Source organism: Phanerochaete carnosa (genome assembly GCF_000300595.1).
Source record: "Phanerochaete carnosa HHB-10118-sp unplaced genomic scaffold PHACAscaffold_10, whole genome shotgun sequence".
NCBI classification, from domain to species: domain Eukaryota; kingdom Fungi; phylum Basidiomycota; class Agaricomycetes; order Polyporales; family Phanerochaetaceae; genus Phanerochaete; species Phanerochaete carnosa.
In genome coordinates this window covers 1,765,237-1,784,095 of record NW_006767637.1, presented here as the reverse complement: position 1 = coordinate 1,784,095, position 18,859 = coordinate 1,765,237, and the positions used below count along the sequence as shown (strand labels likewise).

Genomic DNA, 18,859 nt, shown 5'->3' with positions numbered 1-18,859 from the left:
ACTGTATCTAACATATAGAAAGTGTTGGCTGAACTCATTTAACTAATTACCTCTCATCTAACAAAGCAAGAATAAAATAATATCTTATGAATGTTGAAAGAGCACCTATTACTGCTAATTACTGTTAAATTAACAAACTGGGTTTTTCCAGATGAAAGTGTTTCAGCTACAAAGCATGAGCTTCAAGAAAGTGAAGTCCCTCATGTTGCAGAACACCAGCCTGAGATTGAGGTCTTCTGCAGCTTTCCAGCAAGTCCAAAATCTGAAGGCGGGTTCACAAATGGAAGCATGAAAAAGTATGTCATTACTTACAGGGGTCTCCCGAATTTTACCATGAACACTAGCTCTGCTACTTCTTTTAGCGTCACCATGCCAGACTTGAATATTGGACCATCTAAGAAGCAGTCAAAAACTAATTCTGTGTAAGGTGCTTGACAACACAGCTCACAGTTCAAAGATTGTATTATAGACGGACTGGTCGTAATAGTGGTAAGGAAAGTTGCATGAGAGTGGCCTAAATTGCTCCAAGCATTGAGTAGCATGTCGTACAAACTCTTGGAGAGTGTGTCTTTGATTTTAATCGTAGAGATCTCGTGAACCTCGTCAATACATACAAATACTGCAATATTGGAGTTTTTGAGACTGCCAGGAAGACGCGACAAGATGGCTTGGACGAGTGTGTGCGGGCCGAAAGGATAAGCCTTTATTGCACTCAGGGTGGCTATTTCTTTGCTCAGGCTGAGAGAATAGCCGTCTACCTCACCAACCAATCTTCTTGCCTCCTATGCTGAAACGCATCAGCAAGCGTGGTGAGTTGCAAAATGAAAGTAGAAGCTTACATTGCCCACATGTGTATAGAACTGACCTCGCACTCGCGAATCATCTGAGTCAAGATAGTCCTTCCAGTCCTTGGTTAAATGCATCTCGTCTTTATACACTGTTCCAGGTGACAGCGTGGTAAGATATTCTAATGCTACAATGAACAGGGCCTTGAAAAACGCCAGGCATTTGACCTTGGCGTTTTGCCACCTGATGCTGTGGTTTATAAGAAAGTAGTATGCTTATTTATCTATCGGAGGATATGCTGCCAGCAAATCAGTGCATGATGGACAAAGATAAATGATGAGCTGCTCGCCATGTTGGTGCGAGGGTGGTCAGATGTTCAACAGCAAGGTGATTATAAGCCCTGCAACTTTGTGTATCAGCCTAAACTTGCCGGTACCAGAACTCTAAATGATGGGCATAACGCTCTTGCACGGTGCTCTTTCTGCTTGTTTCTTCGCCGCTTGGATCACATTGACAAAGATGTGGTGAAAATTCTCCACGTACAGTGCCCTCCAAAAAGCCACAGTCACTACTCGAACCACATTGATTATTTAATTAGACTCTCTTGATCATTGTTAATAGGGCCCACCTAAATCTGCTAAGAGCAATTGGATGAGCATTTGCAAGGAGGCTCTGGCAATGCCACAGCTCATGTTGTTGTCTTAGTGATAATGAATCACACTTGAGAAAGGTATCGGCCATTCTGAGATACAGACGATCTGTTCAAAATGAATGTTAGAGGGTAAGATACAGGATAAGTTTGCACTGCATTTACATGACTCAGGTAAGCGTGAGCATCAACCTTGTATGGTATCTGCAGCAATAGGCATCTAATAGTATTGCATGCAAAAGTGAAGAGCAGTGTTGTGCCAGTTAGTGACTGAGTCAGTGACTAGTCATTTTAGTCATTGACTAATCACAAGTCAGTCTGACTGTGACTGAGACTGAGCGGTCACCAGGTCCTCATTACAAGAAGGGATTTTGGCCAATCAGCATTCAGAACTCTATCACACTGGTGATGCCCTCTTGTGGGGTCATCTGTAGCAAGTAGAGTGAGTCTGTAGGATGTAGTATTAGAATTTTGCATATACTCTACTTCTTCTTGGCCACTGGCACTGCGGATGTGTCTCACAGTGGGCCAGAGATCTCATTCCTTAGTTAGTCTGTGGCAGAATTGCACCGGAAGCACTGTCCAAACTAATAAGTATAACACTGGATGTAGATACAGTAGGTAACTGAGCTCAAAACATTAATGCAGAGTGACCTGAAGTGGTTTGAGGGTGTCCTGGCAGCTGTTCTGGTCCACAATGCCATCATAAGCATTGCATTAACTCAGAAGCACAATAAACTGTGTGGTACATGCTTGCTTCTGCTACCTAGCCCTCCAACCATGCATTGTCTGGGTGCAATGCTCATGCCGCTGCCTATTGTCAATCTCTGTATGATCTTTGCTGCATTTGGGCACAAAACTCTCAGTTGTAACATACAGGGCACCATGTCTCCAATTCGCTAGTTTGTGCATCTGGCTTTGCTTTGGTAAAATTCATTTTTATTCACCCTGAATAAATGCACTGTGAAGTAGGCCTGCCACTGGTCAGAGCACATGGTATATTACATGTCATGAGCCATGATATAACAAAATAAATAAATAAATTTGAACTTTCTACTGATAAAGCCTGCAACAAAGGGGACAAGCAGGTAGGTATCAAGAATAGAATTTAATACAGGACTACAAACCCTCTTAGCTCAGGCTGCATTGCGTTCGCACTGTTTTTCAATGGCGGTACACTTGTCTGCGCTTCTCATAGATGTTACCTTCGACCATGGAACTCAGAAAACTGCTCGGTCACTGATTTTCATCCAGTCACTGACCATGACTTCATGACTAGTCATACTCGATCAGTGACTGCACAACATTGGTGAGGAGAGACAAGAGCACGCGAGGACTTAGTGTACTTAACGTTGATGCATATTGATGAGCAATGTATACCGAGCTTTAAACCTGATTAGCCCCACGTCCATGAGGACAATATCATCCAGATAGTACATATATAATAGTGAGGCTGCTAACAACTTGCGACAAGACTATATGCCTTCTATATTGGGATCCTCGTCTAAACTTCACCTTCGCCATAATCACTCTCTGATTGAATGTCTCCTGCCAAGATGTGTTCATCTTGCAGCACAGGATCAGAACCAGAGTTCAAATCATCTTTCTCAATCCAGTGGTAGCATTTGGTCCCGTGATTCCACTCAGGCTTCAGCTGCTTCACCAGCTGTAAATTCTTCTGGCACTTATGCTCTCGAAAAATGTCTCACTTGGCAAAGATGCTGGCATAGGCATCCTTCTCACCAGGCTGAATTACGCCATAAACGTGCTCTGAACATCCATGCACATGAATACTGTAATGTGGGTTTACATTGTGCTTCACGGTTCTTATGCCGGTGTAAAGGAGAAGACAGCTAACAATGCTGTCTTCATTGGTAACCTTGGACCTCACGGCCATGGAATTAGTGCTCTGAGTGAGACCCTTGTCAGCATTGGGTTTGACACTGAGATGCATAGTGATAGCGATGAACGGATGATTGTTAGTTGGAGGAAACGTTCGTAGCTCTTCAACGTTAATTTCAAACAGCAGAGGTCCCAGCATGCTTCTACCCTTGATCTGGACAAGGATATAAGACATGACAGACTCCTCCAGAGGACCGTCAGGCATAGCTACGGGAAGTGTGAGATTGACAGCCTTCTGGTTCTTCCAACATTGAATTGCCATATTACAAATGATTGATGCAAGACCTATACAAGTATCAAGGATATTCTTGTGCCCAAAAATGGCAAAATGGGTGAAATAAACATATGCGTTGGCAAAAGCTTTCTCAAATGTTATGGCGTTGCCTTTGTCATTGTCAGGAACGCACTCAAGCACAACCTGATGAAAGTTCTTACCCAGCAGTCCATCTGCAAAAAGTGCCGTCAGAAAGTCCATAACTGGTACCAGTTCACTCCAGTTCACGTAACTGATGGCAAATTCATCCTGCCACTTGGTCATGGCAGCATCGCAGAGTGCCTTGTCGTGAGCAAGAGTTAAGAGAAGATGAGCGACAAGCTCCCCACAGACACTCTTCTTTACTAAACCTTCTTCGAGAACTAGCTTGAGTGTGTCCAGTATACAGAGATTGAACAAGTTCATAGTGAGAGCAGCAACTTCAGAGAGCATGGGTTCAGCACCCCTTGGCCCTAGTATCAAACTTGATATAGCAGCAGTTTGTGTCAATGAAGATACATTACATAGTAGTAAGTCTTGTAGTAATTATAAAAGGCAGCTTTAAGCCTATAAAGGCTGTCTGGCACCTTTCGGCATGTCTGGAACCTCTATATAACATAGAATAGACTATTAAACATATGCTATATATGGGAGACACTATATAACATAATGCGCTTGGACACTTATTTTTGTTTTATATCATGGGAAGGTGGAGAACATATGTAGAAACATATTTGTTATATCAAACATATGTCAGAACTCAATATTGGGCCCACTATTTGCAAAATACTCGCTGAGAGTCGAGTTTTTGCAGATTTAGTGCAGACTTAAGCCTCATCAGCTCCATCAAGTATCACCAAGCTGCTACCTGGCTATTTAGCTCTTGACATCAATTTCGCTTTTTGGGGCCTTTCCTGGCTCAATTCCTTTCCCCCCCCATATTTTTCCTGACCTCCAAACATTGTAGGTTTGATATACATACCTATGTAGAGTGCCTATCTACAGCTTAGGACAAATTGAACTGCTGTATAATATATTATTCTATTGTTTCTATTACAATTTGATTTTCTTTGTCCTACCCTTGAAGAGATGCTACTGTCTCTATAATTCTATAGTCATAATAGACATGAAAAGAAGTGTATAAGATACTTTGAGAGGCCTAGAACATGCTGTAACTCCTCCCAGAGCCTGCAAAGTTTAGCAAAAAAAAAGGTGCTCAACCACAGGTTTTCTTATGCTGAGAGGGTTCATTTTGCGCATTTTATTAAACACATATATATATATATATATATTTCAATCCCATGCCTCAGAACCCATCTGATCTAGCAGATTTGACCATGGGAAACAGGCGCTTTTTCGCTGTTTTGGCCACAATTTGCCTTCTACAGGTTGAACCACTTCGAATCAGATGAGCAAATCATTCCCAATCGATTTCTAGCATAGTAAAACAGTAGGATGTAAATTCTGGGGTGCATAGGACAAGTATTGGGGGTGTGGTGCACCAGTTAACCTTGGAGTGGCCTGTTGATGAGGTTCTGAGCACTTTGAAAGCATCAAACTTGCATAGGTGTGTGCCCGGCTTCCACAACACAGGTATGGGGTGGAACACCACCTGGGAAAGTTATGGTATGTCTAAATAGCATGTTCCCAGCTGTAATTGATGTGTATTGCACTGTGAGCCATGGTGTGCTTGCATTTGTACTGTTCTGAGGCCAAGTTTCGATGTTTTTGACATTTGAAGGTGTATTTCAGTTCCTTCCCACTGTGCATGAGCTTTTTAAACTTCTAAATGCCATTTTCTAATGTAAACGCAGTATATATAATATTTATAGAAATTTATAAGGTGTGTAGAAGGTACAGGACAGTGTACATGTTTTTGATGCTTATTGTACGTTTGAACACCATTTGATGCACAGTATGCTGTGGAGGCCATCAAAGGCCCTACAGATCTATATGCATACTCTCATGATGTATTACTATCTATGCTACTACTTGCCCTGAAGGTTTTGCAAGAGGAGAAGCCAGGGGAGCATGTGGAATGACCTGCAAAGCTAGATTCTCACAATGGGCGCTTATTTCAAATCTGAAAGCGCTACCATATATATCCAAAAAAGAACCAACTTTTGGCAAGTATTGTCATGGGTGTAGCTCTGGCTTCCTATTATTTTTCCATTTTTCCTGATTTTCTACAATCTATTCCACGTTTGTACAACCTTCCAAACATTGTTGGCACACTAGGCACCAGTTTACAAGTCCTAGCCGCGCACTTACACCTCAGGATTGCATCACCAACAGGCACACATCAGCACATCAGACGCGCCCGTATTGCCGCTGCCTCGTTGCCACATCACGCTTCCTTCGTAACAGCCACGCTCTGATCTCCACTGGACCTTCTATCTCCAAGTCCAATCGGCAATGGACATCTAATCTCCGTCAGCCTGACAACATCATATGATATGACACATTGGCCCCCATTTCTCTGCTGAGTCCCCTAGATACTAGCAGACACTGTGGCTACAGTTGCTTAGGTAATGTTTGGTCCGTGCACGACCTGAACAGTATATAAGGAGCCTCTTTGTTGCTACCTAGCCCCATCTCAACCTCTTGGTTATTTGGGCTAAATAAGCCTTTGTTTGTATCTTAGTATAATTACTAAATACTACTTGGTTATTTGGACTAGCTGAACAAGTTAACGCAATTGTTGCCAGACCTCAGTCGGCGCCGCCTTTTGTTAAATCCACGCAACATCTCTCGTGGTGTGTTGACGTCAGTCCACATTAAGTATTTTGCAAATAGCAGGCTAAATATTGATTTCTGGCATATGTTTGATATAGCAGATATGTTTCTACATATGTTCTGCATCTTTTGACAAAATACGAAAATAAGCGCCCAAACCTGTTATATCATATAGTACCTCTTATATATAGCATATGTTTAATAGTCTATTCTATGTTATATAGAGGTTCCAGACATGCTGAGGGCTGCCGGACAGGCTTTATAGGCCTGAGATGGCCTAAAGCAGTTACTACAAAAGTTGCTAGTAAGTGATGTATCACACTGGGTAGTAACTGCAGGCATATCAAACTTGAAACCTGGGCTAACACCTTGTACAAAGAGGCAAAGCGCAAAAAGCATGAGGCCCTGCTAAGGCAGAAGCGTGAGCAAAACCAAGCTCAGGCTGCAGCTGCTGAAGGGTCAGGCAAGAACACTCTGACAGGTACCACTAATGCCATTATCGACAAGAACACGAAGATGGATGATTCTGAGAATATTCAGAACCATCTCCAGGAGCACAATCCAAGCAACCATGTCCCAGAAAAAGACGTGCCTATGACTGGAGAAAATATGCCTCAAGAGCTGATGCACCCCTCAACCAATGGCTCATATGCTCCCTTTTTGGAGCCTCCTCTATTCAGCATTCACGAAGTTGAACAGTGGAAACTGTTCCTTCGCAAGCACCCAGAATACTACCTTTCAGGGGTACCCTACGGTGAAGAAAGTGAGCCATCACTCATTCACTTTCGGAGGCTGTTATAAGTGGCTGAACTGGGTCCAATGAGTGACTCCGCCAAGCTGGCCATGCAATGGCTTAACTTGGTCATCTCTGCCCAGCACAGCACTCATGTCATGTTGAGAATCAAAGCTATCTCAAAGACTACTGCGTTTCCAGTAGGCTCCGAGATGACGCCATCCACTGTAGAAGAATTCTTTGGTGTTCTAACCACTGCATTTCCCTTGGGCCAAGTGCAGGCTGTGGACAACATCTACGCCTGGGTGACAGGGATAGACCTGAAGACTCTATTGTCTCTGGGTCCTTCCATATTCTCTTCATCAATTGCTGGTCAAGTATCGGATGGTAATCTAGAGCTCATTGAGTACGAGGATGATGCTGCAGATTTATTGAGTGTTCCTTGTCCTCACTCGATTACACCTGGAGGGCTGGAGACGAAGCCACAGAGTCACTGAGCATTTCTCGTCCTCACACAAGTGCGCTCTAGTCTTAGTTTTGTCTTTGTCAGCCCAGAAACTTCGACTTATGGGGGCAGATGTAAGGTGCATGACTTAGCACCTATTTACCGTAGACACCTTCCTTTTCTGTAACTTGGTGCTTTCGTCAATTGGAAACATATCCTCCATATGCTCACTCCTGTATTTGTTATTGGATAGCATTCCAGCCTGATACTGTACTTTTATGACCATATCAGATGAAAGTGCCCAAAATGAGTTTTTCTGACAACTTGCCAAAATTGCCATAAATCGAGAGAATATTATTGGCGGTGTCTGCGGAAAAGTGTTGTGACGTGTGACATCTGGTACGATCATAAAAGTACAGTATAAGGTTAGGATGCCTTGGTTTCAGACTCAGACTTTACTTTTCACCTCTCTGTTGTAGCTACACTATGCAAATACAATGCGATCTGGCTCTTGCGGGGTGATATTTAAGTCTACGACCCTAAAGGTCTTACATGACCATCACTCTCATGACATATTGTCAACCACCACTTCTTCTGCAGCACTGCTTTATCTCATTGCTAAAGTTCTGCAGCATACTAACACATTTGCACTGCATTTGCTGAAGGGTTTGGATTGAAAAATGTAGATTATTGCTGGAAATTCATGCATTCCTCATGTCATTAAAATAGGGGTGCTTAAATAAAGCAGAAATATTACTGACATGGAACTAACAGGCAGTAACTAACTGTGAGAATCTTCCCTACATTACTAACTGGGAAGAAACTCCAAGGGTAGTTTTGCAGGGAACACTATCACTGGCAACAGCAAGCTCATAGGATTACTCGCTTGCGGCGCCGGAACCACCAAAGTCTTAGATTGCACCTACCTTACTTCTATTGACGCCATCCTCAAGGGCTTGGTGGCATTTGGTTTCAAAGCCAACCTCACAAGAGAAATTTGTGACTTTTTTATCACAAAAAATATGCAAAAAAGCTTGAAAAAATAAGTAAGAAAAGGCCATATTTTTTCGCTCGGTATTCGGCAGCCCGGCAACTCGGCAATCCGGCATTCGATTATCTGCCGGGTGCCGCCGTCCCCAGGGCACTTTGATAGACGGCCTGGCGGACAGTCGGCTCGGCTGCCGGATTGCCGAGTTACCGGGCTGCCGGATACCGAGAAAAAAATGACATATTCTTACTTATTTTTACAAGCTGTTTTTGCATTTTTTTGGAACAAAAAAGCTCCAAATTTCTCTGGTGCCTCTACCCCACCTTCGCTGCTTAAACGCCAACCGCTCTTCATATCCGCGAGCCAGCTCGTTTCTTCACTTCTCAACGTCTATGCCTTTTCTTACCCCTCTTCCTTTCCCATCCTCCCACCCGTTTCTTCTTGTACGACCTCGTTTTTAATCTTAATTAACTCTTCGTTTTCCTTCATCCATGGCATATTTGCGACTTGCCGTCCCTAAAGACCGAGAATCCCGAAGGCCCTGAGGAGGTGCGCCACCCGGAAGTCTCACATTTTCTCGCGGTTCCGGACAGCAAGTGTCACTAGTGCCGAGGCTGTCACATTCCAGAAAGAATAAAAACGTAGATGAAGACCATTTTGACACCGTGTGGCCTCCTGACAGGAATGAAGCAGCTGATTGTAACAGACGGTAGCTTCGACCTTGTCATTCTCTTGCATTTGGTTCTACAATAAACGTCGCGATGTCTCCCGCAAAGTTTTCTACCAACTGAGAGGCAGTCAGGCGTTGGTCAGAGCAAGGGACATTTTGGTCAGGTTCAGTGTCGAACTGACATGAATTAACCGCGCAGCATAACGCACGTATTCAAAATTCACCGCTCAGCTCGGATTTTATGCGCATACAGCCATCCTTACCGTGCCACTACCTAACCTCAACATGTCTCGTTGCCCAGTCCTCCTGCAGTCTCCTCTCTACAAGTGTATTGAGCTCCTTTGCTTTTTGCACAGCGATGTCGACGATGCGAAGCACTTCGTCTGGCGCGAGCGGCACGCCACCCGCCTTTTGGACGACACAGAGCTCGCGCTGCGCGTTGAGCGCAATGCTGAGTACCCCCGCGGACAGGCGCTGTTCGAGGAGCGACGGGTCGAGCACAGCCTGGGTGGAGGTGTCAGGGAAGTATGCAAAAGTGAAACAGTATGGTGTATGGTGTAGCGATAGTGAGACGGGCGCGCGCTCGGAGGGGTGGTGCTGAATGTCAACTATAAGACCGAGAAAGTGAGTGATATGCTGCTAGACGTACTATTGTCACTTCGTCACCGACTACTTCCACTTCTGGTCTCCGGTAGTGCTTCAGCGCGACGATGCCGGCGAGACAAGCACAATCGAGAAGGTTTCCTGCGTCCGCGAGGCAATGGATTGTTAGTCGGAGGTGCCAAACCTATGTTAAAATAGGTTTCAAATCCTTGAAGACGGAGCCCTATGCACGCACCCGCTGACCCGCCTGCACACACAAACTCTCCTTGTCCACCGCGTCACTTCTCCTAAGGACCTTATCCAGCATCCTCGTCATAGTCACTTCTTCGTCTGATGGCCTGCCATCAAGTCGTACCGTAAGTCACTATCCCTCTGCAAGCACAGAGAATACAGACCTACCTACCTGGCTCGTATTCACTCGATGCCATGGGCGATATTTCAGAGTTTATGGTGATGATACCCTCAAGCGGTCGTTCTGGTGTGGGCTTTACCATTTTACCATCTACCTGCGCGAGCACCCTGTCAAAAAATGGTTCTCAGAGCCACTGGCTGAAATCTAGTACAATGAGGACGCACCGTGTCTTGCCCATCGCACACTCAACCCAGCCGAGGTCGGGCCCAAAGCTAAGCGTTGGCGTGCGTAGTTCGAGTGGGAGCCGCCCATCGAGGCGCAGCCCTTGTTTGAGTGCGCCGTACGTGAACTCTTTCTCTGGTATCGAGGGCGATGGCGGGCGCGGCATGTTTTTGAGTTTCTCGAGCAAGATCGCTTTCTGAAGGACGGAGCGGCTTCAGAAAGCGCGCGCGCGCCGCCGGGTGTAATATTTGGCCCTGTTTGCAACCCCGCCCCGACGCTTTCCTTTGGCGGACACTCGATAATTTGTGTGCGCCACTTCGCAAGTGCCGCATCCTAGTTTCCCTACCCTCTTGAGTCTCTCGCTTTCCGTCAAGCGGTCACAGAATATGGTCCGCCTCATCACACACAATCTGCTCGCGTGCCACGCGAAGGGCTGCACAACGAATAATTTCCCGCTCAAGCTGCAGGACGTCACGATCGAGGTGCGCGAGGCTGAGTTCAACCCAGACTTTGTGCGGGGCTTCCTGCCACGTATCGAATGGAAAGCGTTAGTAAGCGCTGCACGTGAGGTGCGTCTTTTTGTATGCTGCTAGGGACGCCAGGATGCTGACGGCGTGTGTGCAGTTGGGTGATGCATCCTTGCCTGAAGGGATGCCTGAGATGGTGGACGACGAGTTTTTGAAGAACTTACATCATGTACTGCTCGAGGTAAGTCATGGATTATGCGTTAATCTTTTCTTGACTCATAAGAATGGTACTCTAGATTCATGTTGACGAAGGTGCCATGGTCTGCCCAAACTGCGGGCACGTCTATCCTGTCTCGAACGGAATCCCGAACATGGTATGGGCCCAGGGCCTTTCCTATTCTTACTCAATTATGTACGACTCACTAGACTTCTCTATGATTTAGCTGCTTGCTGAGCACGAAATTGCGTAGACGAACAGCAACGGAGCTGAAAGCACATTTCGTCTTCGAGATTGCGAGCCAATGATGACAGGCCATAATCCGGCTAGCTACAGCAATCCACCGATGAAAATCCCCGGTGTGCCTTCTCCACAGGAATAGAAGTGCACGCCCAACGACAGTGCCGACGGAAGGCAGCCAAATCGTTCGAAAGGGCTTACAGCATTCATGCGCGTTTCGCCACAAAGATCTCCCGGACAATGTACGTGGAATATATGCTATATAAATGTAAGAGCAATAGACAGAGCGGTGTGTGTATTTTGAGGTATGGATGTAGCAGGTATCAAGTGGGGTTTCAGTGCTTCAAGCCTTCTAGTCTAACCGGCCTTCGCTCTATGCTCTATCGTCACTCTACCGGAAACACGTCTACTCGAAACGAAAACCATGCGCGCATCGTGAACAAATCGTAGACACCTTGGAGGTTAGACGAAAGCGAGGGGACGATTTACTGAGCTGTGTAGTCCAGGGCAAAAGGAAGCGAGACAGACAGAGAAGGTCAGCATCTCAGCTCGGGAGGCTCATTCGACGCGAGGGCGCTTCCTCGCACCATCATCCGTACCGTTTGGATTAACTGTAGAGAAGTACTCAAGGGAGCCCTTCGGGTCGGCTTTCATGGTTTTGCCACCTTCCTTCCAGTTGGCGGGACAGACTTCACCGTGCTTCTCCTGCAGGAGCTCATGAGTATGGTTTAATATATTACAAGCACAAAGATACGCACGACGAACTGGAATGCCTGGATGAGGCGGACGGTCTCATCGACGGAGCGGCCGACGGGAAGGTCGTTGACGGTAATCTGGCGGAGGACACCCTGGGGGTCGACGATGAAGAGGCCACGGAGAGCGATACCCTCATCTTCGAGGAGGACACCATAGTCGCGGGAAATCTTCATATTGCGATCAGCGATCAGGGGGAGCTTGAGGCTAGGGCCGAGGCCGCCCTGGTTGCGAGGCTGAGAGGCCCAGGCGAAGTGGGAGTAGGTCGAGTCGGTAGAAACACCTATACCAGATCAGGTGATTATTCACGTGAAAACAGGAAAGCACTCACCGAGAACAACGGTGTTCAGCTCCTTGAAAGCGTCGAGAGAGTCATTGAAGGCGAGAATCTCTGTGGGGCACACAAAGGTAAAGTCCCTGATGGCACGCCTGAGTGGCGACTCGTGAATACGCGACTTGTGTGACTCACATAGGGTAGAAGAACAGAACAACCCTGCGTTATCTGCAAGTTAGCTCCATGCACGATGCATGAAATCCGTTAGACCCACCATTGGCCAAGGTAGTCAGAAAGGGAGACGTCCTGGAAGACACCGTCAACAACGGCCTGAGCCTTGAAAGTAGGTGCGGGCTTCTGGACCTGAGCGACCATTTTGGTGGCGTGTCACGACTCTGTGGAGGTAAAGGTATAAGTGATGTGGCAGGCAAAAGTCTGGGGATGCCTGAGCTTGTGAGGCGCGCTCTTTTATCTGCAAAAACTCGCGTTCTTTGCGCATGTTTGTCGTCGCCTCAGCCTCATTACGGGAAATCATTGGTCACGTGCGTGCTTACCTGCTTCTGCGCTTGATGTCGGCCCCAGGCCCCCAGCTCATTTCTCTTTCTCGAATCAATGCACTATCTAACCGCCTTCGCAATCCCCGGCGCGACCTGCTCTATGTGATGCCTGAATAGAAAATTCTCAACATTCAAAATTCACAGTTATCATTAGTCTTCTTGTGCGATCCAGAACAATGTCGCTCCCGACCTGCGCGGAGACAATTTCAGCCAGCGCGATGCGCTGAATGGCGCAGCGTGTGCGCAGCGTTGGTTCAGCGTTATTACTTGTTCGCCGCTGGGAAAGAGCGGACTATAATCGTCAATGCTGACGCAGGCTGAGTCTGCAAGTCACGTTCCTCTTCATAGTGGCGCAAGGAGGTGATATCGAAGCACGGGCGAGCGGTAGATAAACGCAGTATGAGTGGGCTGATGCAGTCTCGAAATGCTTTGGGTGACTAAGCGTACAAGGAAAACTGTTTGCTCTTGGTGGTCTCTAAGCCCTGAGGGGCAAGGCTGGATAAGTCTCTCCTTGGTTCCGCGATGCCTGAGGCCTGAATGAAGCTATTAATGGTGCTGCTTGAGCAATTTATGAGCCTCGGCTTAGATACGGGCGTTCTCGAGAGTCTGAGAAGTTTTGACTCAACCCCTGCGCTCGCCACCAGACGGTGCCAAGTTTTCGAGTACGAACGAGTGCATTGCGCGCTGTTTCTACATACATCTCTCGCCGGCTACGGTGTTCAGTGCAAAGAGAACTTGAGCAGAGAGGTTCTTGGCGCTAGCTTAACTGACTAGTGCGCAGCAAGAAAATATGTGCCTTGTCTTCTGTGTGTATGAACGACACAAGTTAATGGTTACTAAGCTCCTTCATGATCAGGCACTGCTTACCATCCTCAGACCTGGCTTTTAGATGCAACGCTCCACTAGAGGCTGGGAAGCTGCAGTGACTAGCTGGTGACATGCTGTGCTGCATAATTTGATCGGGGCCATTCTTTTCAGAGTTTGGCTGCCAATTCAAGCAACTGATGTCATGCTGAGCAGACTCAGATGAAGCTGTCGCTGAATGGAGGCACTACATCATTAGCTTGGTAGCCATTGGCTCGTACCTAGTTGGTTTGCGCGTAATTTGCGTTAAAAAAAAGCTTAAGGACATTTACTCTTGCATCAAGCTATATGCCGTGTTTACTATGTAACTGGAGTCTTCAGAGAGGGTAAGTAAGACAAGCCGCGCGGCGGACACAGGTTCTCAGGGTCCTCCTGATGGCGATACGCCATCAACAAGGACCCCAGCGCGGCCGAAGAAGACGATCCGGCTGTAAACGACCTGCGAATCTTAGCTTCAAAAGTGAACCATTACCATGGCACCACCGTATCCTTCTTGCTTTGTTAGACTACGCGTTGTGACCAGTACACAGTACACAGGACTACGTGACTCCCAATATCATGCCTCGGTTACGAGTTTTGTGAGGGAAACTGGGCTCTCTATCTTCTGATTCATTAGCCTGGGCACCGCTGGCACCAAAACACCGAGGCTAACTGGATTACGATACAATAGCGCCAACGGTGCGTACATGCAGTCAGGAGCAGTCACTCCGGTCGACTAGACCATGTCTTCAGCCATGAAGTAGGCCTTTATCTAGCTCGCGCCTTGCCGCAAAGATTGTTAACACACTTAGCCTTTAGCCCGACGTCCTATACGCCGAACACACACGTAACACTCGGAGGGCATGTACGCGTGAATTGGATGAAACTGGTGACCTCGATGAAATGCAGCTCTTATCAGGATAGAATGCGCGTACCAACGCAGCGCCGAGTGCATATCTCATACAATACCGAAGGCATGATCGGAAGGCTATCAGTCGAACCTTTCGCTAACGATGCTTCTAGCTTGGCTTTGGCCTGTGACACTCCACGAACACGAGCACCCCTGCACATTTGCGGGACCGCCCGTGCTGTGATCGCTACTCGGAGCGTGGTCGCGATGCGGGTAAGCGTGAAGTATGATCCCCGGTCCAACCAAGCAACAAGAAGCTGTCCGGCTCGGTGAGGAAATACCTACATCCGACGTAAAGGGTTCCCCATCGGGGCGAGCGCGTCAACCCTTTCGCATATATACCCTGGTCTAATCATTCCGGACTCTCATTCCCCAGTCGTTCTTTTCCTCGCCCTCTCGTTACTAACACTGTCCTTACTTTTCCGCCATGAAACTGCTCTCTTTCGTTCTCTTAGCGACTGTCTACGGTGCTCACGCACTCCTGGGTCTGGATATCGATACCTCTGTGACCGTTCCTGTACTTGGCGCGCTGAACCTCGAGAGATTAACAAACGTTGTACACATCGATCAATCGCGTGCAATGGTCATGAAGTACCGAATGCAAGCGAGTGGCTTCCAGCGGCGACAGTCGGCGTCCGTGGACGTAGCAAATACAGCGGCCAGTGGCGTCGATATATATATTGTTTCTACGTATTCTGAGCTCTGGTACAGGTTGATTTCACCATTCAAGTGAAGGTCGGCGAGCCAGCAATCCAGTGCAAGTCCCATGCTAGTGTCGTAAAAGCACTATTCTGACCGGATCTGGAAATACAGATACCCTGCTGATTGACAGCGGAAGCTCGAATACGTGGGTAGGCGCAAACAAAAGCTACACTCCAACGAGCAGCAGCCACAACACTGGCAAGTCCGTCGTGCGTATCCGCGACTGACCTTCGCGTATTCGCCTTAATTGAGCTGACGATGCCGTGTAGGGTGTCACATACGGCAGCGGACGCTTCTCTGGAACAGAGTGTTTGTCATTTCATAAGTTCTCAGCTTGCTGTTGTTGTTCATCTGCGCTGTAGACCTTGACACGCTCGACCTCGGCAACGGTCTCATTATTGCGAACCAGTCCCTTGGTGCCGCTAACGCGTCGTCAGGCTTTGACGGCTCGTTCGACGGCATACTTGGCATTGGGCCCATCAACCTGACGGAAGGTGCGCTATGTTTAGATTTCCCGCTGGAGCGGTCTACTCACGTGGAGTAGGCACCATTCAGGGCTCGTCCGAGCTGGTCCCGACTACCGCAAATAACCTGAAGTCGCAGGGTAAGATCGGCGCCGAGGCCCTGGGGATATTCTACCCACCGTACGCAGAGAAAGCGTCGGGGTCGATCACGTTCGGTGGCGCAGACACGAGCAAATGCACGAGCTCGGTGAGCTACGTGCCGATTACGAAGGCGAGCCCGGCAAACGACTATTGGGGCATCGACCAAAGCATATCGTACGCCGGCAAGGTGATCTCGACCACCACGAGCGGGATCGTAGATAGCGGAACGACGATGATCCTGCTTGCGACCGACCACTATCAAGCCTACATGAACGCGACTGGCGCAGTCAAAGATAGCAAGACAGGAATGCTCAGCCTCACAAATGACCAGTTTAAGAACTTGCAGCCGCTCCAGTTCAATATCGGTGGCCAGACATGGACCCTCAGCGCGAACGGGCAGATCTGGCCGCGCACAATGAACACTGCATTCAGTGGCGACAACGACCACGTATACCTTGTCATCGGCGATGTAAGTGGTGTCTGCGACTCCCAGGGTGCGCCTGCTGACACGGCTGCAGCTTGGAAGCGAAAGTGGCCAAGGCTTCGACTTCATCAGCGGTTACATGTTCATGCAGCGCTTCTACACCGTCCTGGACGCGACCAACTCGCGCATCGGCTTTGCGACAACGCAATATACAGATTCGCAGGCGAACTAAGCCGCCCTTCTTCCTTTTGACTTCCTAATTGCACAGGCACCGCTCTCACCAGTGACCAGCCTGTTGCTATATCTACACGCTATACATCTTAGTGAATTTTGCTGCCCGTTAGCCAGTAGCTAGCCAACCATGCTGCGCTTGCGTCCACGGAGACGGACCTCATCGAGCCGCTTGCTTACTGCTGGCCATTCTTTTCCCATTTTCTTCTCGTATGCGCGCAGAACGGATGTGAAGAACGGTTCGGAGTCGGGGTGTGTTGACGCAAAGGCGCGTTCGAGCACGTACAGATCGACAGCCTTGTCCTCGACAAGGCTGGACGTGTAGGCGAGCCCAAAGTCAATGAGCACCAGGTGGGATGGCGAAGAAGACGTCGGATGGCGGAGCATCATATTTGAGGTTGTCAGATCGCCATGGATGATGTCCGCGAGGTGCATCTTGGCGATCTCGGTGCCGATCATCTGCATAAGTTCGCCTTTCAGGGAATTAGTGGTGATATCGTATGAAATTTCAAAATATACCTCGAGAGACGTTGTACTCCGCGAGCGAGTCTTCTTCCAGCAGGGGCACCGCGTCGTCTCCATCGTCGCCTTCTTCAACGGTTTCGTCCTCTTCCACGCCACCGAGTAAAAACCGTACACTCTTGCCATCAATCCACTCAATTCCAAGGATACCCTGGACAGTATCGACCATCCGGATCCCTGGAACGCTGACACCGTGTCGCAGGCATTTCGTGAGTGCACGGGCCTCGCCCGCTACACGTGCTTTGGTCAACGATGTATCTAGCGTCGGGTGGCGGTATTGTTTGTGGAAACGATACTTCAATAGGACATATTCTGCCTTGCCAGAAGACTCTTCTATTTGACTAAGGGGCTTGGGGTGAAGACAAGCCCTATATATTTTCTATTAGAGCGAGAGAATATGAACATGTTAAAGCGTATCCGGAAAATGAGATGCAAGCTGACTTGCTGCTTCAGCACCTTGAGAGATAGGTGTTCCCAACGCAAGCAGTATTTGTGACGGTGATCTTGCTTGCATGATATACGCAGTACAACAATCGAGAGGCGAACGGACTAAAGGATAATGGGAAGGGGCATGAACACTATCGTATCACCCGCTGCGATTTCAGTTTGCAGTAAGGGTAAGTAACAGAAATAACAAAATGTAAGCATACCATTCACACTGTAAACGACTTGTTACCTAGTAAGTAAATATACTTACCTTGCTTTGTGTAATGGTCACAGCTTTGCGTTCCCTCGCGACTCGATATCTTGGCGGTGTACCGTACCGGCTGATGCAACTGCTTTCCTCCTTTACCTCTATCTTCGTCCCAGCCACTCCTCTCCTACTCTCCTTTGGCTGACCTTAATTTGCTTCTCTTTGGTCTGGCCCATGGAGAGGCACCATCACTCACTTTCTGGAGAATCGACGACTTCGACAACTTCTGCTATAGACCTGGGTGGAACGCCTACTGGGATCGTACCAACATCACCGGCACTCGTGCCCACGGACACCAGGGGAAGTTTTGCGCGTCGGAGACTTAGCTGGGGGCGGATGGAGACAACTCAAGACCCGCTTCGTTTTGACTTGACTAATGCTGAACCACGTACGAGCATGCCCCAGCGTACGGGACCCGCTACTGCCTCAGCTGGCTGGGCAGCTCACGACGACCCATTTTTCTCGTCGACTGAACAGGATAGTCCTACATTCGATCACCATAGCCTCGCGTACCACAGTGCCGGGGGCGGCACGTATACAACGGCTCAACCGGGACCTTCTTCCGCTTCTCTCATCTCGTCTGTCTACCGCACCTCGGATCATGAGCTTAGCCCGGACGACGACGAAGTTGCTCTCACGGCTAACTTGTCGAGACCCGGAACCAGCGACGGATGGGGACCAGGCATGGACGCAGACCCCGAACGCTCGGCCTCGACTACGCGCAGCAAGCGTACTACGCGCTACAGCACGTCTTCATCGCCCCTACGGAAAGCAGGAGACAAGCTGACGACCATCTCTCGGACTCTGCGGCGTGCATCGTTGCGTGTGGTCAACATGGCCGGAATGGGCATAGACGAACACGTCAGACTTGCGGACGTGGACGAAAAGATTGTAGAGAAAGAGCGGGTGGACAAAGACGAGGACGTAGACGAGAAGGACTACGAACAGGTTGTCCTCGACTTGTCAAGGACGCTGCCTATCCGTGGTAGAGCCCTTGGTTTTATGGGCCCTACGAATAGGGTACGGCTAGCGATGTATCGTTTTCTGATTCATCCGTGAGTAACATGCTCTGGACCGCTGA

General features: G+C 48.2%; 5 protein-coding genes across 5 annotated transcripts; 2 read left to right on the top strand and 3 right to left on the bottom strand.

The window, feature by feature from the left end:
* Positions 1 to 3,140: 3,140 nt before the first annotated feature.
* On the bottom strand, positions 3,141 to 3,812 carry PHACADRAFT_152064 (uncharacterized protein; the record flags this gene model as incomplete). Its single annotated transcript, XM_007400443.1, has 1 exon — positions 3,141 to 3,812. One exon carries the CDS (start codon positions 3,810 to 3,812, stop codon positions 3,141 to 3,143), a length of 672 nt encoding a protein of 223 aa, XP_007400505.1.
* A 5,349-nt stretch (positions 3,813 to 9,161) lies between these two features.
* PHACADRAFT_129278 (uncharacterized protein) lies at positions 9,162 to 10,536 on the bottom strand. The gene is made up of 5 exons (XM_007400442.1): positions 10,342 to 10,536; positions 10,165 to 10,284; positions 10,001 to 10,103; positions 9,812 to 9,949; positions 9,162 to 9,759 (listed from the first exon to the last, which is right to left on the bottom strand). Exons 1-5 carry the CDS (start codon positions 10,503 to 10,505, stop codon positions 9,433 to 9,435), a joined length of 852 nt encoding a protein of 283 aa, XP_007400504.1. The 5' UTR covers positions 10,506 to 10,536; the 3' UTR covers positions 9,162 to 9,432.
* A 121-nt stretch (positions 10,537 to 10,657) lies between these two features.
* Positions 10,658 to 12,723, bottom strand: PHACADRAFT_152057 (uncharacterized protein). Its single transcript, XM_007400441.1, has 9 exons — positions 12,565 to 12,723; positions 12,486 to 12,509; positions 12,348 to 12,433; positions 12,022 to 12,299; positions 11,863 to 11,968; positions 11,250 to 11,756; positions 11,103 to 11,180; positions 10,964 to 11,047; positions 10,658 to 10,908 (listed from the first exon to the last, which is right to left on the bottom strand). The coding sequence occupies exons 1-6, from the start codon at positions 12,663 to 12,665 to the stop codon at positions 11,749 to 11,751; spliced, it is 603 nt and encodes a 200-aa protein (XP_007400503.1). The 5' UTR covers positions 12,666 to 12,723; the 3' UTR covers positions 10,658 to 10,908; positions 10,964 to 11,047; positions 11,103 to 11,180; positions 11,250 to 11,748.
* Positions 12,724 to 14,491: 1,768 nt separating this feature from the next.
* On the top strand, positions 14,492 to 17,476 carry PHACADRAFT_178003 (uncharacterized protein). The gene is made up of 9 exons (XM_007400440.1): positions 14,492 to 14,775; positions 14,798 to 14,819; positions 15,257 to 15,282; positions 15,312 to 15,357; positions 15,414 to 15,511; positions 15,572 to 15,611; positions 15,665 to 15,796; positions 15,847 to 16,376; positions 16,426 to 17,476. The coding sequence occupies exons 1-9, from the start codon at positions 14,704 to 14,706 to the stop codon at positions 16,561 to 16,563; spliced, it is 1,104 nt and encodes a 367-aa protein (XP_007400502.1). The 5' UTR covers positions 14,492 to 14,703; the 3' UTR covers positions 16,564 to 17,476.
* A 1,053-nt stretch (positions 17,477 to 18,529) lies between these two features.
* On the top strand, positions 18,530 to 18,851 carry PHACADRAFT_263452 (uncharacterized protein). The gene has a single exon (XM_007400439.1). It carries the CDS (start codon positions 18,613 to 18,615, stop codon positions 18,835 to 18,837), a length of 225 nt encoding a protein of 74 aa, XP_007400501.1. The 5' UTR covers positions 18,530 to 18,612; the 3' UTR covers positions 18,838 to 18,851.
* The last annotated feature ends 8 nt before the right edge of the window (positions 18,852 to 18,859 follow it).

Bases quoted from the DNA above. Each gene is read 5' to 3' on its own strand.
- PHACADRAFT_129278 (XM_007400442.1), bottom strand. From the start codon at position 10,505: ATGCCGCGCCCGCCATCGCCCTCGATACCAGAGAAAGAGTTCACGTAC. The intron at 10,285-10,341 runs GTGCGTCCTCAT...ATTTTTTGACAG, and splicing joins TGTGCGATGGGCAAGACACG to GGTGCTCGCGCAGGTAGATG. The intron at 10,104-10,164 runs GTAGGTCTGTAT...ACTTGATGGCAG, and splicing joins AGTGAATACGAGCCAGGTAG to GCCATCAGACGAAGAAGTGA.
- PHACADRAFT_178003 (XM_007400440.1), top strand. From the start codon at position 14,704: ATGCTTCTAGCTTGGCTTTGGCCTGTGACACTCCACGAACACGAGCAC. The intron at 14,820-15,256 runs GTGAAGTATGAT...TAGCAAATACAG, and splicing joins TGGTCGCGATGCGGGTAAGC to CGGCCAGTGGCGTCGATATA. The intron at 15,797-15,846 runs GTGCGCTATGTT...CACGTGGAGTAG, and splicing joins GCCCATCAACCTGACGGAAG to GCACCATTCAGGGCTCGTCC.
- PHACADRAFT_263452 (XM_007400439.1), top strand. From the start codon at position 18,613: ATGGCCGGAATGGGCATAGACGAACACGTCAGACTTGCGGACGTGGAC.
- PHACADRAFT_152057 (XM_007400441.1), bottom strand. From the start codon at position 12,665: ATGGTCGCTCAGGTCCAGAAGCCCGCACCTACTTTCAAGGCTCAGGCC. The intron at 12,510-12,564 runs GTGGGTCTAACG...CAGATAACGCAG, and splicing joins TCTGACTACCTTGGCCAATG to GGTTGTTCTGTTCTTCTACC. The intron at 12,300-12,347 runs GTGAGTGCTTTC...GATCTGGTATAG, and splicing joins GCTGAACACCGTTGTTCTCG to GTGTTTCTACCGACTCGACC.